This window comes from Chenopodium album, chromosome 9, assembly GCF_948465745.1.
Source record: "Chenopodium album chromosome 9, dcCheAlbu1.1, whole genome shotgun sequence".
In the NCBI taxonomy this organism is placed as follows: Eukaryota; Viridiplantae; Streptophyta; class Magnoliopsida; order Caryophyllales; family Amaranthaceae; genus Chenopodium; species Chenopodium album.
This window is the reverse complement of record NC_137842.1, coordinates 43,857,741-43,885,136: the sequence shown is the minus strand read 5'-3', so window position 1 is coordinate 43,885,136 and position 27,396 is coordinate 43,857,741. Positions and strand designations below refer to the sequence as shown.

Genomic DNA, 27,396 nt, shown 5'->3' with positions numbered 1-27,396 from the left:
CCCCTGATTAGGTCACTAAACCCTAATCATTTGGTGGGCTGCGCCGTTTTTCGGCGTTCTCGGGATTTGGGCCTGAAGGCCACCTTTTCCCCTTTATTTCTGGAATGACACGTGTTAAGCAGGGATTGGTCCATTTTGGACCAACCTGAGGCTGACACGTGTCACCCTCTGATTGGGCCACGTGGCAGGGTAAAAAGACCCTAAACAAAACTTATTTTTTTTAAAACTTTCCTATTTTAAGTTTTTCAAGCTTGTCACGTTTCTAATAAATTCCATGTATAAACTAACCTAGCATATTTACAACAATCTTAAAGAATAAAAACTTAACATATCATAGATTGCTTCGACAAATGCTATAGGTTAGAATACTTGGGCTTCACGCAGTATAGGACTAAGTTCCTGCTATCTTCTATTCCTCAGCTATCAGCTGAAACTTCGCAGGCCAAGTTCTTGTGGAACTTGTTGTCTTCAACGCAGCCCAAGTTAGTCTTCTTAACTTGATGTTTTCAGGTTCCTTTTAGGGAACTCAATTAGTTTCAGAGTGGAACTCTTCGGCCCCGTTCTTTAGAGCTGTTTTGCTCTGCTCAGCTCAAATCTGCTCTGCTCAAAAGAAATCTGCTCTGCTCTGCTCAAAAGAAATCTGCTCTGCTCTGCTCCGCTCCGCTCTGCTCAAAAGAAATCTGCTCTGCTCTATATTCAAATAATAATTAATAATAACAATAATAATAATTAATTTTCAGTAATAATAATTAATATTGTATTGATGATAATAATTTATTATTTTGAATAATTATAATAATTATTTATATTAAAAATAATTTTAATAATTATTAATATTTATTAATCATAATAATAATTAATAATAATAGTTATCATTAATAATATTTAATAATTCAAACTATTAAGAATTAAAATTTAATAATACTATTAATTAATAATTTCTAATAATTATAATTACAATTCTTTCAAAATAAATAAATAATAATAATAGCAATTAATAACAATTTCTTTTATAAACATTTGATATTAGAATCACAATGTGTAGGAACATTATATGTATGTGGGTATTGATTGTTAGTTCATTGAGTTGAATTATTTTTCATATCTTTCCATACAATTTAAGAATTAAAAAAAAGAGGTTGTTTTCAAGTAGTACTTTGTATATCATTATTATTGTTAGGGTTAAAAATACATGATTAAGAAAAATTTATAAGTAAAATCATTTTTACTCATTAAATCATTTTATTTTAAAATTTTTATGAAATAAATATAAGTAAACTATTGTCTTTTATCTTTCTACTATTAACATATGTTAAATGTGGTATACATATATTTATGTTTTCACTCACCTAAATCAATGGTATATGATATTAGTAATAATAATAGTAATAGTAATAGTAATAATAATAATAATAATAATAACAACATTAATAATAATAACATTAATAATAGTAATAATAATAATAATAATAATAATAATAATAATAATAATGATAATAATAATAATAATAATAATAATAATAATAATAATAATAATAATAATAATAATAATAATAATAATAATAATAATAATAATAATAATAACAACAACAACAACAACATTAATAATAATAACATTAATAATAATAGTAATAGTAATAGTAATAGTAATAGTAATAGTAATAGTAATAGTAATAGTAATAGTAATAGTAATAGTTGTTTTGGGTGATTTTGTCCCTCGGGAGAGTTACATCACGAAGTCTGATCCGGCTGAGTTGTACCTGCAAAACAACGGAGACTCCGGGTGGTTGGAGCTCCGCCTCCGACGATCAAGTTAGTAACTTGAAAGAGAGTAAAGAATGCGGAAATTTAGGTGGGGATCTGCTTGGATTCCAAGCTCATGTGTTTCTCTGATGTGAGAGAATGTAGGTGTAATAAATGATTGAATGTGTCCCCAAAATGGGGAAATATCTCCCTATTTATAGGGTCGTTGGAGAATGTGCCCCTATCTAGGTCACTTGACCTAGATTTTAGTGGGCTGCGCCGTTTTACGGCGCTTCTTGGGATTTGGGCCCTTGAAGGCCGCCATTTTAGAGATGTATCCAAGGGGGCCATGTGTCAAGAGGATATTAAGCCACATGGGCCATCCTGAACTCGACACGTGACCTCCTCTCATTGGTCCACGTGTCTAGGGTATTTTTACCCTAAACATTTGCCCCTCACAGGGCTCACGTGGGTATCACGTGAGGCCTGTGACACGTGTCCACCTTTCAAAGGTGAACAGTAACGATAGTAAAATTTGAATTTCAAATCAAAATTTCCCCCCGCTTTCACCTTCTATAAATAGAAGTTTACCCCCCCCCCTTTCTTTCACCTTACGTTCATTTTGACTTTTTAGAGAGAGAAGGAGAGAGCTTTTTAGAGAGAGATTCTCTGCCTCCGTCTGCATCACAACAAGTTCAAGTTTCCGTGTGCTAGCAGTTCAACACCCGGTTTTACCGGCTGTAGCGGTTTTCAGATTTTTCAGAGTAAAAAGTAAGGTAACCGCCTGTACCATTTTAGCTTTTCTCTTTTTTAACTTGTATACAATTCTTTCTCCGCATGTATACATAGTCTTAGAAAATAAAAATGGGTTCTCTATCCACTCACTCGACACTGCCTAGGACACTCAGCCGGTCCCCCGGAACGGCTAAGTCTAGAATAGGGGGTGCCTTTTCTGGAATGTCAGAACCGATGTGCTCATCTCCGAATTCCCCCCTCTCTGTGTCTGTGCAGGACACAATGGCCAGAGTCAAACAGACGGCCAGAAAATCTAGGAGCCGGCGCACTATAGAAGTGCCAGCCGATGAGGTTGTCCTAGATGGGGAATATAGGGATTTGGAGGAGAGTGGTTCTGATGAAGAGGCTCCCTCTACTTCCGGGAGCTCAGGAGTTCGAGAGGTAGATGGCGAGGGAGCCGCCTCCTCTGATGAAGCCGGCAATGCTGAGGCCGGCGAAGGGTCAAGGGCCGAATCTTCAGGCTCTGACCAAGATAATTTTGCGGCTGACTACCAGCAGCCGCCTAAAGTTGCTGACCAGCCTAACCCAAAAAGGACTAGAATGCTGCCGGGTGACATTGCCCTACTGAGAAGCGGCTTTAGGGCCTTTAAAGAGAAGCACCCCTTTGGGAAGGGGTGGGATATCATCGTTCTGCCTGCTGACGCAGTAATGGCGTGGGACGATGACATTGATAATGCAGACCATTATTTTGTCTGCTACGAGGCGGTAATAGAAGCCGGCCTCCGGTTCCCCCTCCACCCCGAGATTAGGAAAATCCTAAAGGGGTACGATGTAGGAGTTTGGCAGCTCACCCCCAATTCGTGGGTGAACATTCTTAGTTACATCGCCGCCTGCGAGTTCCAAAATATAAATCCAAGCTTCTCCGCCTTCGCTCATATGCACTATTTGAGCAAGGCCCCAGGCGGCCATGGGGCATGGTATATTCTGAGTACCTTGCCCCAATACTTGATGACTTTGGACAAAGTGTCCAAATGGTCCGGGTGGAAGGACAAATTCTATTTGATTTCTTCCCCCACACTGAGACACAACCGGACTCTCCACCGGTATAACACAGAGTCGGCTCTTCTGGGAAGGAAATGCCCTCTCCCGGAGCTATCGACTAAGGCCCGGGAGCAAATAATAGAGCCGGGCTTCTTTGAGACCACAACTGAGCCCATGGGGGATGGGACTCACATTATAGTTTCCAAGAACTAGATCCCCCATCCGGACTATTTCAAGGATGAATGCTTCTTGTCCGCCTGCGGGCTGAGCACCATGTTTCCCAAGGGTAGATTACCTCACATCCGGAGTATTTGTTATTTTTTCTTTTATTGCAAACTTGTCGTAATTTCTTCTAACCTTGGATTCTGTTTATGTAGCCGACGCCTTGAAGATGGTCGACCTGGTAAAGACACCAGCTAAGTCAGCGGCGCTGCTGCGCAAAGAGGCTGCCATAGCCAAGAAAGCATCCGTTGATGCAAAAGAAGCTATGAAAGGCGGGGTAAGACCGCCTGACTTTATATGTGTATATATACATATATTTTATTATTATATTTTTTTTACTAAGGCAATTTGCCGGTTGGGTATACTGACCCTTGTTCATTTCTCAGGACTCTGCAAAGCGAGTGCCACGATCCTTCTCCAAGCTTCTCAAAAGGCAAGGAGAAGATCTGGAGAAAGCTCCGGCTGCGAAGGCCGCTAGGAAGGATCCCCCTCCCCGGACAAACTCTGCTGCCAAATCCGATCGTCCAACGACCGGAGGCAAATCTCCTTCTGTTATGAAAATTCTAAGCGAAAGCTCAGAACGCTCGCAACAGAAAGCACCTATTGTCTCTACGGCATCAAAGGGTGGCGAGCCACCTAATGTTGCAGACGGTGCGGCAACAACCGGGGGGGAGCAGACGCCTACGCCCCATCCGGATACACAAGGTAAGGGAAGGATTGGAATACCTTGGCCACTTGACTTCATGAGAGTCAAGACTAAGGTTGATCCCTCTGGGGGTTCAGTCAGCAGCCGACAACGGATGAATGCCAACTATGTTGCCTCTTTCTCACAGAGTACTATTTTGGATGCAGATCTGAAATCCGATGAGCCGGATCTTGTGGGCTTCGTAAAACGGATGGTGAGGACTCTCACCCAGTCAGAGAAGAACTCCATACCTGATCTGCAGGTGGTGGACTTCGACCGGATAATGGGCCAAATTGCTGAGGTAAGGAATCCCACAACCTTGATATCTTTTACCTTTATTTCTACTAAGTAACTCATAATCCGGCTGCTCCTTTTCTCAGGTAATGTTGAGGGTGGACGGGCTCCGTGGCCCTTTCAGGCGGAAGCAGAAAGAGGTAAATGACGCCAAACGGAGGGCCCTTGAAAACCTCAACTCTGCTGAATATGCTAATTATATGTGTGATTTAAAGATTAAAGTAGTAGAGTTGAAACAAAAGGAGATGATCCGGAGCTTGACGGCTGCGAACGATGAAGCCAACATCCGGGCTAATGACCTTGAGCAAAAACTGAAGGATGCCAAATTTGAGCTCAAGGCATTGGAGGACGCTGATCAAGAAAACACTTAGCTCCGAGCAGACGTTTCCCGCCTGGGGATTGAGCTTGTCACTCTGCGGAACAAGCAGTCGGATAAGCTCGCCCAAGAGCAAAAACGGCTGATGGAGGAGAATGAGTGTGACAATCTGGCTCAGCTGAAGATCACTTGGAGCCTCCTCTACCCAGATATAGACTTTGAGGTCTATAAGCTAAGGTATGATTACGCCACTAAGGTGTATGATGCCCAAGTACTGGGTGAGGCTCCTCTGCCTCGTTTCAAAGATTGGGCTGCTGAGCAGGGATATGAAGTCTCTGACAATGAGGAACCGGCAGCGGATGATCAGGATGAAGGCCAAACCAGCCACAATTAGCCGGAGCAGCAGCATCCACCTCAGCCTTAGGTGGGCCTCCCACTTTCTGCAGCAGTATGCCATTATGTTTCTTTACCGGCTTGTATGCCGTGTATTGTTGTATCTTTACCAACCATGGGGTTGGGTTAACAATTAATTTTTAGTTTCTTCACCGGATGTGATTCCGGTTAACACTTGTTCTGGCCTTTGTGCCATTTGGATATTTATGCAGTATTCGGACTCAGTCGGTGTTTATATATGTTTGAATTTTTCAATTTAAATTTTGCGTATGTTTGCAATTATTTAATATTTTGCCTAACTTAAAAAAGCATGCGGCAATTTGCAATCTGGGTGCTCTGGCCCCCGGGCGGCTGTGTGGTTGGTTTTGTTTTAACTTGATTGATTGGCTTGAAAACACTTGATACTAGGAGAAGTATGGTCGTTCAATTTTCGCCGTCTGCGTAGGTACGTAGAACCAACGAATAGTCTGTCCTCTGCGACGATTGCACCCGGAGGGGTGTCGCCGGACGCCTTTGTCCATGTTGGGACAGGCGATTTTACAACATAAGCAACCATCCGGCCATTTTAGCCTTTTGGTCTTGTTTGAGACCGGTTGTATAGCCACTAAGCGTTGTTGTGCCCAGTTTTTAATCGGACCATCGGCCGAGCGTTATTACAAAAGTGAATTTACGCTAAGTGTCGAACTTATTTAGTTAAAGAAATAGTCCGTCTGAGCGTTACCCAGACGGACAAGCAATTATTGAATTACACTAAGTATCAAACTTAGTTAGTTAAACAAAGAGTCCGTCTGGGTATTACCCAGGCGGACAGGCAATTACTAAATTATACCAAGTATCAAACTTAGTTAGATAAACAACGGGTCCGTCTGAGTATTACCCAGGCGGATAATCAAAATTATCAAAACAATTTTGCAAACAAAGTCTGAATTCTCATTAATTGACTCATTATTTACAAAAAATTTACATTCTCAGAAGTAGTACTTTTTTAGGTTATCTACATTCCAAGTTCTAGGCAGGCGGTGGCCGTCTGGGGTTTCCAAACGGTAGGTGCCGTCCCTGACTTCTTCATAGATCCGGTAAGGGCCTTCCCAATTTGGGGTTAGCTTTCCAGCCTCATTGGCTCTACCGGTTGCCTCCATTTTTCATAACACAAAGTCATCCACTTTCAAAGGGTGCTTGTGCACTTTCTTGTTGTAGGCTCTGGTCATTCTCAAACGGTATATCTCATGGCGCAGGGCAGCGTTGCCCCTGCGTTCTGGGAGGGAGTCCAATGCCAGCCGCATGGCCTCCCAATTTGCCTCTTCATCATAAAGCATCACTCTGAGAGTCGGCTCGTAGAGTTCAATTGGCAAGACGGCTTCAACACCGTATACCATAAGAAATATGGTTTCTCCAGTTGCCCCTTTGGCAGTAGTCCGGATGGCCCATAGGACATGAATTAGCTCTTCTGGCCATAAGCCACCGGCTCTTTCAATTTTCTTTTTAATGCCGTCTGAGATAAGTTTGTTGAAGGCTTCAACTTGACCGTTTGCTTGGGGTCAGCCGACTGATGCAAAACAATGTGAGATGCCCTGATCTCCCAACCAAGTCTTAAGATGAGGGGTTTCTGTAGACACCCATTTGTGTCTCCCCAAAACCAAACCCAGTGATGAGTACCTTTCACGTCGAATCATAATCGAATGAAGCGAAAGTGTGGAAATTTTAGTGTTGCGGAAAGTTTTAATTTCTTTTCTCTTCTCTCTGTTTTTGATAACTTATTTTAAGAAAACAGCCAATCCAGTTTGGTTGGTCCATGATATGGGTCCAATAATAGTGTTGTTGGATAGGGCTTGCAAAGACCTTTCCAACGATATATTATAAGCCCAATTCCGATGAATATTGAGGAAGTTATGGCCAATTTACCAAACTGGGCCCGGTTTGAGCCTTATGTACGGCCCAATGATCTAGGGGAGGGCCTAATATGATTTATCATTCCTAATGCAATTAGGAATGGTTTTAGTCTTCTAGATTCTTTTAGAAGGTTATTTTCATTCCTAATTCAATTAGCATTGATAAATTGACTTTTGTTGACTTTTCAGAGTTTTAATTAAAATCAAATAGCATTTTCGAGGAAATTATATGATTTTATCCTCCAGTACGGCAAACTTATCTGATTTTCGAAAACGCGTTAAAACCAGGCTTGGCGCCTGACTCCAGGCATTGGCGCCTGGAACCAGGCCTGTCGCCTAGCGCTAGCCATTGGCGCCTGACGCTAGTGTTGGTGCCTAGCGCCAGTTAGCCTAGGCTTGTGCCAGCTCCGTTTTGCGTGCGCCAAGTGCTCTTTTTTGATATTTTATCTTTTTGGCTGATTTCTCTATAAATAACGTATTAAAAACTCCGTTTTCATTCATCAATTCTCACGAATTCTCATCAACAATCCGTTTTCATTCGCAATCATTAATTCTCTAATTCTCTCTTAATCATTCATCAATTTTTTCTCTCTCTTTCTCTTTTCTAAACTTTGCTTTTCAAATACAAAATTCCGCATTCACAAGATCTAGAAACACCTAGCCATATTCGAAGTTGCCTTCGCCCTAGATGTGAAAGGTTTTAATTTCTGAGGGTTTGGTCCCAAATCTCTCTTTCAATTATTTAATTTAATTGTTTGATTATTATTTTCCTTGAAGTTACTAACGTGTGTATTTTGTTATGAGAAAGAGGTACGAGGCATCAAAGTAAGTACTTTAATTGATTAATTGATATTATGATGTAGAAATCATGTTTAAATTGTTATTATGATATTCCTAGTATCATGTTTAGGGAAAAGGTTATAATATCAAATATGCTTATTATGATTTTTATGATGCTTCCTATGTTCTTCCTAATATTTATGATTGTTAGTATAATGTTAGGGTTAAAGATTTGATTTTTATTGCTTAGTGACATGCTAGGGTTTGTTATTAATCTTGTTAGTATCATGCCTAGGACCTTGCTATTATTATGCTTTAACATTAACATGAACATGATTATGATTATAATCGTTATAATTTATGATGATATTATAATTATTATTATTTTGATGATGATTATTTTATTTATGATTATTATTATGTTGCTTGATATATATTATATTTTATTTTGTTGTTGCTTGATCACACATTTTATGCATGTTTAAAGGGAATTGGTATTTGTAATCACGCTTATTAAGATAATTAATAATCTTGTTTAGGGTTAATATGATTATAATTCAAGTGATCACCAATAATAGCTTATTTGTGCATTATATTCAACCAACATAGATAAACAGGTTTAAGGTTAAACCTATTGATTGCATGTTAGTCAGAAAGCGCACATGAATACGATCAGAATAAAGTAGAGGCCTATTATTAGGGCAGGTTCAAACTCTTTTAGGTTTGATTTGTACCTTCATCCCCGAACCCTTATTTGGTTCAAGACCTTATGGATTTGACGATCTCTTGGATCGTTAAGGGGTGTAACCTTCACCTCGTGAACGGTTTACAAGTTCCAAAAAAACTTGTTGGCGACTCTTTTGCTCTATCTTCTTCCCTTTTGGACGCCACCGTACTTTAGTGTATGATCACAGTGGGGTTCAAGCTAGTGGGATTAAAGCTTGAAATTATTCCCCACAGTTTCAAACTGAGGGCCATTATCAAAAACCATAGACATAGGTACCCCAAACCGGGTGATGATGTTCTTTCATATGAAAGAGATGACATCCTTTGTCTTGATGTTCTTAACCGGCTCAGCTTCCACCCATTTGGTGAAATAATCCACATCCACCAAAATGTAGCGCTTTCCGCATGGAGCAGGCGTATAAGGACCCAAGATATCCATGTCCCATTTAGCAAACGGGACTGGGCTGTGGATTGCCGTCAGGTCAGTAGCCGGGCGGTGAATAAGCTTGCCAAACCTCTGGCATTTGTCACATCTCTTCACCAACTCTTTAGCGTCTGCTTCAAAAGTAGGCCAAAAGTAATGCCGCCTGGCTCTGACGGCTAGGGACCTGCCGCCTATATGAGAGGCACAGTACCCAGCATGCAATTCTTTGAGAACTTCTTTCCCCTTTTCTGGGGTAACACACTTCAATAGAGGTTTAAGGAAACCCGCCTTGAAGAGCTCTCTATTTCTTAACCCGAAGTTTGCTGCTCGTTTTTTCATGACGGCTGCCTCTTGTGGTGAATCAGGAAGTTTGCCGTCTGCTAAATATGCCCGAATGCCATCCATCCAGGTAGAGCTTCGGTCTAAGATTCCAATGGGCTCTTCATGTATGCTTCTCTTTTCAAGAAATTCCCAAAAGATTGACCGAGGCGTATCACAGCAGGCGGATGAAGCCAATTTGGACAACGCATCCGCTTGATTGTTATCCGACCTGGGCACTTGATTCAGACGGAATTCCTCAAGTGCCCCAGCCTCTTCTTTGATTTCCTGAAGGTATTTGATCATAGCCGGATGAGTTGCCTCATATTTTCCCTCATACTGGCTAATGACCAACTGTGAATCAGAGTAGGCGTCAATTTTGGTTGCCCCTGCTGCCTTACACATGCGGATTCCGGCTAGCAGGGCTTTATACTTCGCCTCGTTATTTGAGGCTTGAAATTTAAACCGCAGTGCATATTCAAATATGTCCCCCTCAAGGGACTCATATAAAACTCCTGCACCGCAGCCGTTCTTCGTTGAGCTCCCGTTTACATACACTTTCCAAACCTGGTCAATGTTGTCCGGTTGCACCGGCCGTGTCATTTCAACAATGAAGTCGGCAAACGCCTGACCTTTCACTGCCTTTCTAGGTTCAAAAGTGATTTCAAGACTTTGCATTTCAATAGCCCAATTCAGCATTCTGCCGGATGATTCCAAGGTAGACATTGGCCACTTGAGGGGCTGGTCGGTGTAAATTACCACCGTATGGGCCAGAAAATACGGCTTCAATTTCTTGAAGGCCATATACAGAGCAAGGCCAAATTTTCTACCATGGGGTACCGGAGCTCAGCAGTTTTTAGAACATGGCTAATGAAATAGACCAGGAGCTGAACGCCGTCTCTCTCAGCAAGGAGAACGGCACTGAGGGCATGATTTGAGACTGCTAGGTACATGTATAACACCTCTTTAGGCAGTGGACTAACAAGCCTTGGAAAACAGTGCAAGTGTTCCTTCAGCCGTTGGAAGGCTGCCTCAGCATCATCCCCCCATTCAAATCTGGTCTTCTTCCTGATTGCTTGGAAGAAGTAAAGGCATTTGTCACCTGACCGGCTGAGGAATCTCCCCAAGGCCGCCAGGCAACCGGTTAGTCTCTGTGCTTCCTTGACAGTGCGGGGTGACTTCATGTCAATTATCGCTTGTATCTTCTCGGGGTTAGCCTCTATTTCCCTTTTGATCAATCAGGAATCCGAGAAACTTCCCAGACTCAACACCAAAGACGCATTTCTTAGGATTTAACATAACCTTATGCCGCCTGAGTGTGGTGAAGGTTTCTCGGAGATCAGCAAGTTGATCCGCCTGCTGCTTGGATTTGACTATCATGTCATCAATGTACGCCTCCACATTCCTCCCAATTTGATTAATGAAGACCATATTAATCATCCGTTGGAATGTAGCCGGCGCATTTTTCAAGCCAAACAGCATCACTGTATAACAGAATAACCCCTGATCAGTGACGAATGCCGTCTTCTCTTGATCTTTCTTCCACAGGGGTATCTGATGGAAGCCGGAGTAGGCATCCATAAAACTCATCAAGGCATGCCCGGCTGTCAAATCGACCAGACTGTCGATATTAGGAAGCGGATAACTGTCTTTGGGACATGCCTTGTTCAGATCTGTGTAATCAACACACATACGCCAGGTACCATTCGACTTTTTCACAAGCACAACATTCGCCACCCAGTCGGGGAAATTACATGGCCGAATGAACCCAGCGTCCAACAGCTTTTTTACCTCGGCAGCTGCCGCCTGACTTCTTTCCTCGCCGTGATTTCTTTTCTTTTGCCGGATGGGCTTCTTTTTAGGATCCACGGCGAGTTTGTGGACAGCAAGATCCGGGCTGACGCCTGACATCTCTTCCACTTCAAAGGCAAAAATGTCTTTGAATTCTTTCATTAGAAGGTGCAAGTCTGCACCCAACTTAGCATAAGAAACCATCCCAACCTTTACAGTACGCTCCGGACGGCTGTCGTCCACAGGTATATCAACATGTTCTCCAGCCGGTTGGGGACGGAGCTCATCTGACCGTTCACCGGTCAGTGATTGCTATTTTTTCTCTTTCTTCACCTTTACCGGAAGAGGTGCCTTTCTTTTCTTTTCGGCTGCTGGTAGGGCTGGGTCGGTATCCTTGACATTGTCAAGGTCTATTGGTTCCTGGCCGTCTGGGGCCACAGTATCTTTGACGGATGAGAGATAACACTCCGGGCCGTTTTCTGATCCCCATTCAAGGAACCAACCGAGCCGTCATCCCTCTCATACTTGATGAGCATGAGGGAGGGGATGATTACAGCCTTGTCTTCGTTGAGGGTTGGGCGGCCTATAATAATGTTGTAGGCGATCAGCTCCTCAACGACCAAAAACTTGACGACCAGGTGTCGCCCTTTTCCTTTCTCACCCAGCCGGATTGGTAAATCAATCCTTTCGACTGGGTAAACCATTCCACCCCCAAAACCAACCAAGGGGTGGGTGACCGGATGCATGCTGCTGACATTGTATTTTAGCTTTTGCAGGCATCGGAGGCTGATGATGTCTGATGAGCTGCCGGTGTCAATAAGGATCCGTCCAACTAGCTAGTTGGCAACCTTACATTCAATGACGACCGGGTCGTCATGCGGAAGGCGGACGCCTGCTCATCATCATCTTTGTCCATATTTCGAAGATGACTCTTGTTGCCCCTGATGGTTGGGCCACCACATGAGAACCCGCCTGCTATTGTGTAGACCGGCTCCTTGTCAGTGTCCGAACTACTAGCAGGCTGGGGTGTCTTAGACGAATGCCCCGGGTTCTTCTTATTAGTCCCTTTGGACTTATATATGTAGGACTTTAACATCCCCTTGTCAGCCAGACGGTCCAACGCCCATTGAAGGCTGAAGCATTCGTTGGTGTCATGGCCAACTTCCTCATGGTATTGGCATAATTTATTTTTGTTCCTTGATTGAATGAAACTTTTCATTGGATTTGGCTTCTCTAGGGACAGCCGGTCCTTAATTTTCATGAGGATGGAGTTGCAGTCCTTGTTAAACTCGTACTTAGGAACGTACGGTTTAAATTCCTTCTTCTTCTTCTGGGACGGCTGGTCAGAGTCACTAACCGCCCAGATTTCTTTTCTTTTCTTGCTCTCTTCTTTCTTTTTGGCCGGCTGAGCAGGCCGGCTGTCTTTCAGCCTGTCGGACTTCTTGGAGTCCGACTGGTTACCAGGCGAGCAGAGGTTGGTTGCTTGAATGTAGCTTTCCGCCTCCCTCAGGGCCGCCTGTAAAGTGAAAGCCCCTTTTCTAACTAGGTCGAACTTAAAGGTCGACCCGTCTCTCAGACCCTTGAAAAAGTCTGTAAAAGCTACCCCACCAGATAGTCCTTGAATCTAAATTCTGATCAGATTGAACCGCCTGACATAGGAGCGCAGCCCTTCTCTCTCTCCCTACTTAATGGTGCTCAAGTCAAGACTTGTTTTCTTAGTAGGGATGTTCATTGAGAAGTTGGAAGCAAACAGAAAGGCAAGCTTCCTGAAACTATCAATGCACCCGGCTGGCAAGTTGCCAAACCATTGTTGGGCAATGCCCTTCAATGTAGCCGGAAGCATTGACACAAAGTGGCATCATCCAACCCTTGTAAGTACATGAGGTTGGTATATGCCATGAGGTGATCTTCCGGGTTGGTGGTACCATCATAGGTACCTACCAACACATTTTTAACCTTGGCCGGCTGTGCCGCCTCAGTTATCTCCCGGGAGCATGCAGAAGGTTGTTCACCCAGGCGGAGCAGACGAAGCTGCCAATCCAGTGGCTGGACATTGTTATATGCCGCCTGACCTCCGAAGAAGGCCGGCTGCATGAAGTGAGGGGGATACTGACCATAGACTTGAGAAGGTACATACGGTACAGTTCCAATCATCTAAAGGCCAGAATGGACCGTATTACCGCCTATCTAGCTCTCATGCAGGGAAAGTGCATTCCCTACAGAGGTGTTGTTGAAGCTGTCGGGAAAGTTCGACGTAGAAGCCGACTCCGACAACTGTTGATTTCTCTTCCGGTTGATGATCTCCCGGGCATCAAGAGTTGATTTTTTACTTCCCATCGGTTGTTGGGTCCGGCGGGTATTGTTGGTATTCCTCTTAGGAAGAAGATTTTTTGACCAATCAATGGTCCCGGCTGCCTTCTCCTTTGGATGAGGAGTGGGCTGCCGATCTCTAACTGACTTCCCCTTTTCTAGAGGAGTCTTCTTGGCCGACTGACTCCTGGGCCAGCCCGGCTCTGAGTGATCAGTTCTTTAATATCACCCTTGAAACTTGTCATGAACCTCATGAGTTTGTCTCGGGTGACAGGTGCTAATCCAGCTGCCGTATGGGTTTCCCCTTTCGGCTGCCCAGGGGGTCGATTTGTACCCGCCTGGGAGGCACCCAGCTCTAGAGTGTCTCTGGGCCGGATGCGCTTGGTTATCAGAGAGCCATCATTGGCTGTATAGGTTTCGACCTGAGGATCTTCATCCTCTTGGTCTGTAAAAACTTCAAGGTCATCGCCCAGACGGTTAGGAGGTGGTACAGACTCTTGAACCATCTTCGAGGTACTTTTCCCACAGACGGCGCCAAATGTTTTGGGTGATTTTGTCCCTCGGGAGAGTTACGTCACGAAGTCTGATCCGGCTGAGTTGTACCTGCTAAACAACGGAGACTCCGGGTGGTTGGAGCTCCGCCTCCGACGATCAAGTTAGTAACTTTAAAGAGAGTAAAGAATGCGGAAATTTAGGTGGGGATCTGCTTGGATTCCAAGCTCAGGTGTTTCTCTGATGTGAGAGAATGTAGGTGTAATAAATGATTGAATGTGTCCCCAAAATAGGGAAATATCTCCCTATTTATAGGGTCGTTGGAGAATGTGCCCCCATCTAGGTCACTCAACCTAGATTTTAGTGGGCTGCGCCGTTTTACGGCGCTTCTTGGGATTTGGGCCCTTGAAGGCTGCCATTTCAGAGATGTATCCAAGGGGGCCATGTGTCAAGAGGATATTAAGCCACGTGGGCCATCCTGAACTCGACACGTGGCCTCCTCTCATTTGTCCATGTGTCTAGGGTATTTTTACCCTAAACAATAGTAATAATAATAATAATAATAATAATAACAACAACAACAACAACATTAATAATAATAATAACATTAATTATAGTATTAATAATAATGTTGAAATCTACTCTGCTCGGCTCTGCTCTGCTGAAATCTGCTCTGCTATGCTGAAATTTCATCTGCTCTACTATGCTGACTCCTGCTCTGCCCAGAAGCTCAAAAGAACATGGCCTTCATCTACTTCCACCTGTTCTAATTCCAACACTTAAAAAATACTACATCCGTTTTTAAATACTTGCTCCATCTCTCCATGCACAAAGTTTTAGGAGAAATTGGAGAAAGTAATAAAATAGGAAGGTAGTGGGGTAGGTGAAATAATAAAAGATTTTAAAAAGCAAAAGTAGTGGAGAGAATTAGAGGAGAGATAATATGAAATTAATATAATATGATTTATGTTGAATCCACTATGTGAGAGAATAATTAAATATTGTAAAATTTTTTCAAATAAGGAAATGAAGTAAGTATTTAAAAACGTCCGAAAAAGGAAAGTGGAGCAATTAAGTATTTAAAAATGGAGGGAGTACATATTAGATTAAGTTTGCTCCTTTTGTGTTCATCATCATCAAAACATTTTAGCTTCAACAAATTGATCTTCATTAGTACTACCTCCGTTTTCCTGAGTCTTAAGTACTCTGTTAGTGTAGCTACAAAAGCCAAAGTAAAGTAAAGGTGGAGACCATACATGAATTTTTTTTAGCTTAAAAGAAGGTAGAATTAGAGAATAAGGGATAACTATAATATATTTGGATCCTACAATGTGGGGTTGAAGTTGATAACAAATTAATAAATAGGAAAAATGGAAAAGATAAATCCAATCTTTGCACTTTTTCCTTCTAAAAATCCAACCTTTATACCCCCATTCATCTAAAGGTCCATTACCTGTTCATGACCGGTTTTATAAGTTATAATGCCATGTGTTAACTATCTATAGGTCAATTATTTTTTCAATTATTAAAAAACAAAAATAATTAAAAAAAATTAAAAAAAAATCAGATTTTTCGGCCACCATTCCTCACCACCTCCATTAAATCCGGCCACCATTCTTCACCACCCTCCATTAAATTCGGCCATCATTTCTCACCTCCTCCCTTTCCGACCCTCCTTTCCTTTCCAGCCACCCTGCTTTTCCGACCATAACCCGACCAATTAGGATGCTGTCGTACCCGCCCAACAATCCACACTAGCCCACACGCCTCTTCTTCCCCCCTTCAAAACCCCACTCATCACCTTCACCAACTTCTAGCCAACACCGCTACCTTTGCAACTCCCCTACGCCAATCCATCACACACACAACAACCAATTGCAGCGGCCACCAGTCACAACTCTTGTCAACCCACAAAATCGCACAATTATCACCACCCACTCCATAACCACCACCTCATCAACACCACCACATACACCACCACCTAATTTAATTTCACTAGAAGAACCCCACCCCAAACCCACCTGCTCCAGCAGCTCCACGCCCATTCCAAAACCCTAGAATTCTTACCCCAAAAACCTGACTAAAGAATTCACTAGAAGAACCCCACCCCAAAAACCCCAGAATTCCCACCCACAATTGTGAATTTCGAGCCTAGAAGGGGTTGGTGGTTTCGGTTCAGGGTTTGGGATCGTTGGGTGGGGTAAGTGGTGGTGGAAGAAGTGGTGGTGGAGGGGGTGAGGTTGGTGGTTTTAGTGTTTGAGGAGAGAGAAAGAAGAGGAGTGAGAAGGGAAAGTGAGAATAATTTAAAAAAAAAAAAATTTAACCTGTTTATCAGGTCACAAGTTAAATGGATCTGTTGGAGAAGAAGGGGTATAAAGGTTGGATTTTTGAGGAATAAAATGAAGGTTGGATTTTTAGGAGGAAAAAGTGCAAAAGTTGGATTTATCTTTTCCATTTTTCCTAATAAATATTGTCTTAAAAGAAATAAAGTATAAGTTACTATTTTTTAGATATGCTCTTTTCTACGAGTAAAGCTTAGGAAAATGGATGAAAATAAAAGGCGAGTAGAATTTATAGAAACGGATGAAAATAAAAGGCGAGTAGAACTTGGGAAAATGGAGGGAGGACTTAGGCCCTATTCTTCATATTTGCTACTCTCTGCTCTACTGCTGAAATCTAATCTGCTCTGCCCTGCTCTACTCTTTATTCCCTTGTCAATAATTAAATATCTTTACTGAATTATTTAGGTAAAAAACCCATATTACAACCTAATAGTTGACGATTGACACTAATTAATGCAGCAAACAATCAAGAATTACCTTTTAAAAATGGAAAATGTCATACATAACCTTAAGGGTATGTATTATTAGAAGCTAAAAGAGAAAAATATTATTGAAATATATGATTAACGCTTATTTGTAACCCTAAGGGCTATATAGATTTACCTTTAAAAAATTGATGTATTGCTTTAGGACCATAAAAATAAATGGTATATTGAACGTAATTATTGTGAGTTTACATATATATATATGAATCACATAAAATGATTATATAAATTGAGTTCATTGAGTAAGATTCTGCTAACACTACTTTTGAAATGGATAATAATATCACGCATTGATCGCGGCCCTATCAACTTGTTTTAATAATTATTTTACTTTAGAGTGTTATATATACATTTTTTTATTTGGTTAAGGATGATAATTAATTGATTGAATTTGTAGACCTCAAAATACTAAAAACTTTTAATCTTTATTTTTTCTATCCTTTAAGATAAAAACAAAATTTAATGTATTGAGCAAAGAGTTTAGAGTTATATACAAGTATTGAAGTATATGATACAATGATAGTAATAGACCTAAATAGTAAAACGATAAAATAAGAAGAGAAAAGAAAAGGGAGTCAAATTATGGGGTAATCATTCCAAATGAAAAAGGATGAGGATTAGCTTTCTCATAGCCTCATCATATGTGTCATCATGCACACCTTTGTGCTTTCTTTGCCAATTTCTTTCTTTCTCTCTCTTCCCACTTCTCATACTCCCTTCAACTTTAACTTTTCACCGCCATCCACAACACTATAATTATATTATTCTCAAATATGTCCGACCAAAAGCAAAGGGTAAAACCACCACATTGTGTGTTTTTGAAGTTTGTGTATTTTCTTAGAAAAAATAAATAAATAAATAAATAAAATTATGCTAGTAAGAAAGAGGCAGCTAATCCTCAAAAGCCTTCAATTTTAGTTTATAATTACATTACATATAACTGTTTAATTATTATTCATAAAAAAACATTTTCTTTAATTAATTAAACTATTATACCTATATCTTTCAGCATATATAACTAGGTGTAACCTTCTTTCCTAGTGTTAGTTTTCACTTAATCACATCTTTAATTTTCCACTTTATGTCTATATCATAGAGGAAGAAAGAAAGAGAGGAACTCTATCAATATTTCCTTCATCTTTAGAAATTCAAATTTAAATCACAAATCAAATCTTTTTCATCCTTCTTTTAATTTTTGCTCCATTTTCAAGCTTCGTTACTAAGTTTTCTCTTATTTAATCCAAGCATCATAATTAATTTTAGCGAAAACCTTCCTAAAGAATGGCTGATCAAGAAGTAATTACAAATGGATTTCTACTAACACCCGTTATTGGATCAACTAATGATCCTATTGCTCCTAAGAAGAAGAGAAACTTACCAGGAAATCCAGGCAAGTTTATTTATTTTCTTGTTTTTATTTATTTATATTGGAATAATTCTTCCTTTTTAGTATAAAAGTTGATGATAAATCAACATTTTTTTTTTGTAACTTTTGTTGGTCCACCTTTATGGTATAATGATGAAGGCTACCTAGGTATATTCATAAATGATAAACACATAATTACCTAATAATAATAATAATGATAATTATATATAATTATTATCTATCTTTTGCATCTTTTAGATCCAGAAGCAGAAGTAATAGCTTTATCACCAAAAACCCTAATGGCAACCAACAGATTCTTATGTGAAATATGTGGGAAAGGGTTTCAAAGGGATCAAAATCTACAACTTCATCGTCGAGGTCATAACTTACCATGGAAGCTCAAGCAAAGGACTAGCAAAGAGCCAAGGAAACGCGTCTATGTTTGCCCCGAAAAGACTTGTGTTCACCATCATCCCTCTCGAGCACTCGGTGACCTTACCGGCATTAAGAAGCATTTTTGTAGGAAGCATGGTGAGAAAAAATGGAAGTGTGAGAAGTGTAATAAGAAGTATGCTGTTCAGTCTGATTGTAAGGCTCATTCCAAAACTTGTGGAACTAGGGAATATAAGTGTGATTGTGGGACTATTTTCTCAAGGTATGTGTTAATTATTTCTTCATTCTAAGTAAATGAATTGAATTATTTTTTACTTAATTTCTTTTCTAGATCGTAGTATATATGATGATAACCGCAAGTTATAATATTTAAAAGATTTCATTCATGCGGCATCTAAGTATTATGTACATAAAACACAATAATGTTCTTTTAAGAGCTACAATAAGCAGTGATGTAGTCGTGATTAAATCTCGATTATATCAATATCAAGTAGAGTATACTAAGCGAACTATTATAGCTTAAAATCTAATTATTTTAGAGTAAAACTGTATATACATGATATCTTCATGGTAATAAAAAGATCAAGTTTATTTTATGTAGTGTAGCACTAAGCATGATCTAAAGAAGAAAGTTTTTAAGGTGGAGATGTTTTAAGAAATGGAGAAAAGTGATGCTATATGACAGTAACATCTATCTATATGTATGGGAGTAGTGGGGTATGAAGGTGGGGGTAGATATGGCAAGATGAGGACAAATATATAGTTACATGATTTTGTAGTACCATATTTATAACATGGTTTGTTGCATGATTGTCATGGTATATATTTTCATTGCATGGAGATTTGAGTCTCCTAAAATTATTGACCCTTCCTATAATTGTCTTTATTATGTTGCAATAGTAATTGGGTTAGAAACTTAAAATTGTTTCATTCTTGATCTAAACTTCTCAATAGCATCATGGGCCAAATATGAATATTGGTAAAGGAAGTATATAGTATGGTCCCTTTATAATAATTGAGTGTTATGCAATATTTACGAAGTATTCTTTCGACTTTTAATAATATAATATAATAGATTTGTTTGATTGAATGTCAATTTCATAATTATTTGATTTAGTATAAAAATCATATATATTTCGTTGCTCTTTCAAATTATTTTTGCATACTTATGCCGTTGTTTTTACATTATTCCTATCTATTGTTGTTTGAAAATGTGACTAAATATTACAACTTATGAATTACTATCTTATAATATAAGAAGCAAAAATAAAAATTTGATCTATTATTAGGGACATACATCTTAGGTTTGAATAATTAATATTGAACTTTAGTCACGTCACTCTCGCTATGTTACCGTAAGTGTAACTTATCACATAATTTGAAGTCCCATTATTGGTAATAGTGAAATCCAATGCAGTTTACTCAAGATTTTGACCATGCCTTTTCTTTTTACCAACTCTCAAGACATAATACAATACAATATTCTAATAATCTAGGTTGGTCTAAGATCCAGTAGATTAATTAATCAAACAAAATCGTTGCAAAATATCTCTATATATTTTAGAATACTTAACTTTCATATGTAATTAACTAATCACTTATTATTGTCCCTTTATTTAAGCAGGAGGGATAGCTTCATTACGCATAGGGCCTTTTGTGACGCCTTAGCAGAAGAAACAGCAAGAATGAACGCAGCAAGCACCCATTTCAACCTTAATGCTGCGGTAGCAACAAACAATAACCTCAACTACCATCATATGATGGGCTCTAATATCGGACCTGCAGTCGCCATGGCACAACATTTTTCTTCCATTTTTAGGCCTCTTTCATCATCAACTAAAGATGAAATCGCGCTTGATCAACATCAAAACCAAAGGGGTGGAGTATTTCCCTTGTGGTTAGGTAACCAATTGGCTCAACCTGGTGGAGGGTATGATTCAATTCAAAACTCTACTAATAATATACCCATACAAGCCCATAATTTACAACACCTTAGCTCCACTATCAACTCCTTAAATTCCCATAATACCCCTCTAGGGGTCTTGGGTTCGAATCCTCACCAACCTGAAGATAATAATTACCATCAATTAAATTGGGTATTTGGAAGTAAAATATCTAATAACAATAATAATAATCCACAAAATAACAAAAATAATGATGAAGATTTAGGTGTATTAACCAATGAAATTACTTCAACTACAACTAATACTACTACATCAGTTCCTTCATTATATAGCATTCATCATCAAACATCCCCAAACAATTCTTCCCACATTATGTCAGCCACAGCATTACTACAAAAAGCTGCTCAAATGGGCTCAACTTCTTCTACCAATACAAATGATGCTTTTTTCCATGGAAACTTTGGCTTAGTGAAGGAAAATACTAATGAAATAAATCACAACAACTTCAACCGGAGCGGTTCGGTTTTTGGTACTTCTAACTCAACCACCACCAATGCTGGGAGCGATGTCGAGGGTTCGGTCGATGATCTCTCTACCATGACAACCATGTACACTCCTAACCCCGCCAAGCGTCAGAAGTTGATCAATGATCATGTAGACAGTCATACCCAAAGAGGTGTTGGTGTAGGAAGTGGAGGGCAAACTAGGGATTTCTTAGGTGTCGGTTCGCAACCGGCGGCCGTATGCCAGCAGCCGCCTTCCATCAACGGCTGGTTTAAAGCTTGAGAAGACAAAGGATGATGAAGATAATGGTTGAAGGGTTAGTTGTATCCTAAAGGAGTTTCTTTAGGGTGAAGGAAAGAGGTGTTTTGTAAAGTTAAAAGATTTAATTAGTTTATGGGTTGCCTAAAAAGTTTGATGATAATTTGCTGGAAAATTTTAGCTTAAAGGAAGATCCATGCATATTCTCGTGAACCCTCAAAGCTGCACCTATTAAGAAAATGGATGCTTTTTTTTTTTTTTTTTTTTTTTTTATAAATTTTTTAATATATAATTTATTTTTATAGGATAATAATGGTTTAGTGGTGGGGAAAAAGCAAATTATTCTTCCTTTACATCACTATTATTATAAGAAATGTTTCAATACTCTCAACCTATTGTGGGTGGTCTTTTCAGATTAAAAAGTGCACCTCTAAGTGGACTAAAAAGGCTCTACCGTATAACTTGCATTGTTCATCCAGGTGTCCATATGCTTAATCCTCCCCTGCACTTAGAACTACTAATCTTTGAGTTTCAAGCCTTATTAGTTTACCTTGTTTTTGCTTATTTGATTTGGTATTTGATCTGATCTAATTATTTGATTTAACTAAACTTTGATATGACCTTATAAGATTCGTAATAATGTATATTTTATTAATATGTAATTTTCATAATTTTTTTCATTACGAAATTAAAATATATAATTTAGTGATAAAACACAACATATAAAATTATGAACTGATTTAAACTTTTTTTTTTTTTTTTTTTTGATATGATGAACTTAATTTTTCTTATTCAAACTTATCTTTTTCGACATAAGCAAACATAAGTTGAACTAAAAAAGACCTTATTTTATATGTAATATATTATTACCAAACAATAAAAAAAACAAGACAAATTATTTGTCATTCTACCCAAATACAATACAAGTACTCCCTCTGTTATTTTTAAGTGCCCCACTTTCCTAAAACGACCGTTTTTAAGTGCACCACATTATATACTTAATACTTATCATTAGTTTAACACTATTATTTAATTATAAAAAATTATACCTAATTGCAAAATTAAAATAGGATGAAAGTTCTGTAATTACAAAAAAAATTAAAAAAATTTACCACACTAAAGAAAACAGAGAGAATAATATATGCACCACTAATAAAAATAACTATGAATTACATTACAAAGTTATAGATAGCAAATTATTATTGCATATTATTGTATAAAAAATAATATCTTTGTTTGAATGATATGTGTACAAATAGAATATACTTATCAAATGTTAACGGACTGACTCCTAACTAAAAAAAACCCTAGCCTCCTCTCTCCTAAACTTTAGCCTCCACTGTCAATTTTGAAGGGGCTTCCATCGGATTTCACCGGTGGAAAGCCCCAAATTTTATTTCCTTTCAAGTTTTTTAATTTGTTCTAGGTTACAATAATGTTTCCCTCGAAAGAAAGGGTTTATCTCCTTCGAAAGACAAGGTTTTTTCGATCTCTTTCGAAAGACAAGGTTTTTCGGACTCCTTCGAAAGACAAGGTTTTATTTGTGTTTAATTTGGTCTCTGGTTGTGCGGGGCTACTATTGATTATGGCTCGGATTCGGGTTACGGAGTCAACACAAGAATTTTCTTTCTCACAAAATTGCGAAGCGGCGACGGATCCACTCAAAAAGTTGTATGAGACAACGAACCGAGAATGTGCCGAATTGTTATATTTATGTATTTGGATTCTTAGCCCTTCCCCGATTAATTCTTGTTTGATTTTGCTAAATTCGTTTTCATTATCGTTAATTGTCAATTGTAGATGTCGTATGGCTATTATTAATGAAATTTAATGTCCTATAGGACTTCTTTCAAAAAAAAATAATAATATACTTATCAAATAGGAAATAAAATATTATTGCATAGTTTTTATTAAAACTTTCCTAAGAAGCTTTGGCTAAAAAAATAAAAATTAAAAAAAAAAAAAACTTTTGGAGGGAAAATTTTTAACCAGGAGATGACATGTGTCATTCCTGGTTTTGCCTTTACTATAAAGTTATTATAGATAGATAATATATGCACCACTAATAAAAATAACTATGAATTACATTACAAAGTTATAGATAGCAAATTATTATTGCATATTATTGTATAAAAAATAATATCTTTGTTTGAATGTGTACAAATAGAATATACTTATCAAATAGGAAATGAAATATTATTGCATGGTTTTTTATTAAAAACTTTCCTAAGAAGCTTTGGCTAAAAAAAAAATTAAAAAAAAAACTTTTGGAGGGAAAATTTTTAACCAGGAGATTACATGTGTCATTCCTGATTTCGCCTTTAGTATAAAGTATATATATATATATATATATATATATATATATATATATATATATATATATATATATATATATATATATATATATATTCCTCTTCCTTTTAACCCCTCTACCATTTTATAATATTTCCTCCATCTCAGATTATTCCTAATGGTCATCATTTATATTTCTCTATCTTACTTTTCCAATTTTTTTATTCCTAAACATATACCAACCTATATATTATTTTATTCTTTTGTCTAAAATTATGTACCCAAAGTTATTGGAACTTAAAAAAATGGAGGGAGTAGGAGTTTAATTGAGATAAAAAAAACAAGCTTACGATTGAGTTAGATACAAGGAGGAAGAGTTATTCCCTCCATTATTAATCACAATTGGAGGTTATAGATTTTCTCCATGAGTTCACATCATTAAGAATTAAGGGAAATTAAAAAAAATAAAAAATAAAAAATTAGTTGTAACTAGCTTTGTAAAGTCCGTTACTACTAATATGGGTCAACAAGGTTTGAATATAAATTTGTAACGGGCCTGAATGACGCAAGTTAAAAGTGCTAATTTATTTGTAACGCACATTAGTAACATTGATTACTAATACTCTTATAATAACTAGCCTTATGGTAGTTACTAATAGGATGAAACTAATGAGCACTTTTCTACTAGCGATTCAACCGTTAGTGCTATTGCTACACTAGCTAATCAGGCAGGACCAAGCAAAGCTGCTGGTCAGCCAAAGAAGCCCTCGGGGTGGCCGGTTGATCCTTCCCAGGCGGCAGGATCAACTCCCGTCACTCGGGATGAGCTAATGTCACTCCTGAGCAGCCTCAGGGGTGAAATCAAGCAGCTCGCCTCAAAGAAGTCGCCTACTCCTAGAAAGGAGCAGTCGGCCAAGAAGCCAGCCCAATCTGGCAAACAGAAGTCGGTCAGGGACCGTCAGCCGACTCTTCATCCTGCTCCTAAGGAGAAGGACAGGCCCCAATTTGACCTTAATCGGCTCCGTTTCCCAGAAGCGGGCGCAAGAAAACCCATCCGGCACATACAGCCGGATGGTAGCAAGAAAACGTTCTCTGACGCTCGGCAATACATTGAGGAGAGGAGAACTCAGCAATCAGAGTCGGCTTCAACGTCGACTTATCATGATAGCTTTCGGAATACCTCTGTGAGGTGTTCCCAGTCTGTACATGAGACTCCAGCAAGCAGCCAAAGGGTTCAGTCTGGGCCGCATGTGATTCAGTCCGCCCAGTACATGGCACCGCCACTGTACCAGGCGCCAGTAGTACCTTACATGCAGCCTACCCTCTACGGGGGACAGGCGGCATACGGCTATCAGCCGATGGACTGGCAGCTTAGGCTGCAACACCTTGGAGATCAACCCTCTGCTTTCTCCAGAGAAATAAATGAAGCCGTGCAGCCGGCTAAAGTTAAAAACGTTCTGGTTGGGGCCTATGACGGGACCTCCAACCCAGAGGACCACCTGTTGGCATACACCCACCTCATGTATTTACAGGGGTTGGATGATGCCGCATGGTATCGTTGCTTTCCAGCCACCCTGAAGGGCATAGCCTAGCAGTGGTTTGGCAACCTGCCGGCTGGCTGCATAAATAGCTTCAAGACGCTTGCGTTCTTGTTTGCATCAAACTTCTCTATGAACATCCCTGCCAAAAAGACAAGTCTTGACTTGGGCAATGTACAGCAGGGAGATAGAGAAGGTTTGCGATCCTACGTCAGGCGGTTCAATCTGGTCCGAATCCAGATTCATGGGCTGTCTGATGAGGTCTCCTTCACAGACTTCTTTAAGGGTCTGAAGGACGGGTCTACTTTTAAGTATGAACTCGTCCGCAAACAAATCTTTACCCTACAAGGAGCCTTGCGAGAGGCGGAAGCCTACATACAGGCGACCGAACTCTGCTCCTCCAATAAGCAGTCGGACCATAAGAAGTCCGACCGGCAGAAAGAGAGTCGGCCTGCTCAGCCGGCTCCTAAGACAGAAGAGAGCAAAAAGAAAAAGCAAGTCTGGGCCATTGATAACTCTGATCAACCGGCCCAGAAGAAGAAAAAAGAGTGGAAACCGTACGTCCCAAGGTACGAATTCCACAAGGACTGCTGCTCCATCCTTTTGGAAATTAAGGATTGGCTAACTCTTGAAAAGCCGACTGCTATGAAAGGTTCCGCTGAAAATCGGAACAAGAACAAGCATTGCCATTTCAATGAGGATGTTGGCCATGACACAAACGACTGCTTTAGTCTCAAGCGGGAGCTCGACCGTCTGGCCGATAAAGGACAGCTGAAGTCCTATGTGAAGTCCAAAGTGACTTCAAAAGCAAATCCGGGGCAGTCCAAGAAAAAGACTCCTCAGCCTGCTGTGAGTGCCGAAACAGATGAAGAACCGGTGTACACCATAGCAGGCGGATTTGCCGGTGGTGGCCCGACCATTCGGGGTACCAAGGACCATCTAAGAAAGATGGTCAATTCTGTTGAGGAGGGGGATACAGTTAGCACATCCACCTTCCCTAAAGTTGTCATCACCGAATAGGACAGAGGCAAAGTCCGTCGGCCTCATGATGACCCTGTTGTCATTGAGTGTAAAGTTGCCAACCAGCTGGTTGGCCAAATTCTGATTGACACAGGAAGTTCCTCGGACCTCATCAGCCTCAAATGCTTGTCCAATCTCAAGTACAAACCGGATAGCATGATGGAGGTCACCCACACCTTAGTTGGGTTTGGGGGAGGACTTGTGCACCCAGTCAGACGAATTGACCTACCTGTCCGCCTGGGAAGCAGGGGAGACGGTCGGCACATGACCATCCGTTTCCTAGTGGTTGAAGAGCTCACGGCTTACAACCTCATCTTTGGCCGACCCACTCTTAATGAGTGTAAGGCCATCATCATCCCTGCTCTCATGCTACTCAAGTATGAGAAGGATGATGGAACAGTTGGTTCCCTTAATGGGGACCAAAAGACGGCTCGAGAGTGTTATCTCTCGGACGTCAAGCCTGCGGCCGCAGCATCCGGCCAGGGCAAGCAAATGATTGACCTCGACGATGTCGAGGAAGAACAGTCGGCCCCACCAGCCGGAAAGAAAAGAAAGACTGATCAGCTGGTGGTGGTAAAAAAAGAAAAGCAATAGCAATCACTGACTGGGGAACGGTCGGATGATCTTCGTCCCCAGCCTGCTGGTGAACACATTGATATCCCTCTGGATGACAGCCGTCCAGAGCGGACTGTTAAGGTGGGGACGATTGCCTTTGCAAAGCTGGGTGAAAACCTTCACCAGCTGCTCAAGGAATTCAAAGACATCTTTGCCTTTGAAGTGGAGGAGATGCCAGGCATCAGCCCGGATCTCGCTGTCCACAAACTCGCCGTGGATCCTAAAAAGAAGCCCATCCGGCAAAAGAAAAGAAACCACGGCGAAGAAAGAAGTCAGGCGGCAGCTGCCGAAATAAAAAAGCTGTTAGATGCCAAGTTCATTCGGCCGTGCAACTTCCCTGAGCGGGTAGCTAACGTTGTGTTAGTAAAAAAGCCAAATGGAACTTGGCGGATGTGTGTTGATTACACAGACCTCAACAAGGCATGTCCAAAGGATAGCTATCCACTGCCTAAGATCGACAGTCTGGTCGACTCAACAACCGGACATGCCCTGATGAGTTTCATGGACGCCTATTCAGGTT

At 40.1% G+C, this 27,396-nt stretch overlaps 1 protein-coding gene across 1 annotated transcript; it reads left to right on the top strand.

The window, feature by feature from the left end:
- The first annotated feature begins 17,874 nt into the window (after window positions 1–17,874).
- On the top strand, window positions 17,875–21,668 carry LOC145559780 (zinc finger protein MAGPIE-like). The gene is made up of 3 exons (XM_081621088.1): window positions 17,875–18,376; window positions 18,611–19,007; window positions 20,370–21,668. The coding sequence occupies exons 1-3, from the start codon at window positions 18,268–18,270 to the stop codon at window positions 21,433–21,435; spliced, it is 1,572 nt and encodes a 523-aa protein (XP_081477214.1). The 5' UTR covers window positions 17,875–18,267; the 3' UTR covers window positions 21,436–21,668.
- Window positions 21,669–27,396: the final 5,728 nt, after the last annotated feature.

Coding starts and splice junctions, on each gene's coding strand:
- LOC145559780 (XM_081621088.1), top strand. CDS start 18,268: ATGGCTGATCAAGAAGTAATTACAAATGGATTTCTACTAACACCCGTT. Junction 18,377..18,610: donor AAACTTACCAGGAAATCCAG/GCAAGTTTATTT, acceptor TGCATCTTTTAG/ATCCAGAAGCAGAAGTAATA. Junction 19,008..20,369: donor TGTGGGACTATTTTCTCAAG/GTATGTGTTAAT, acceptor TTATTTAAGCAG/GAGGGATAGCTTCATTACGC.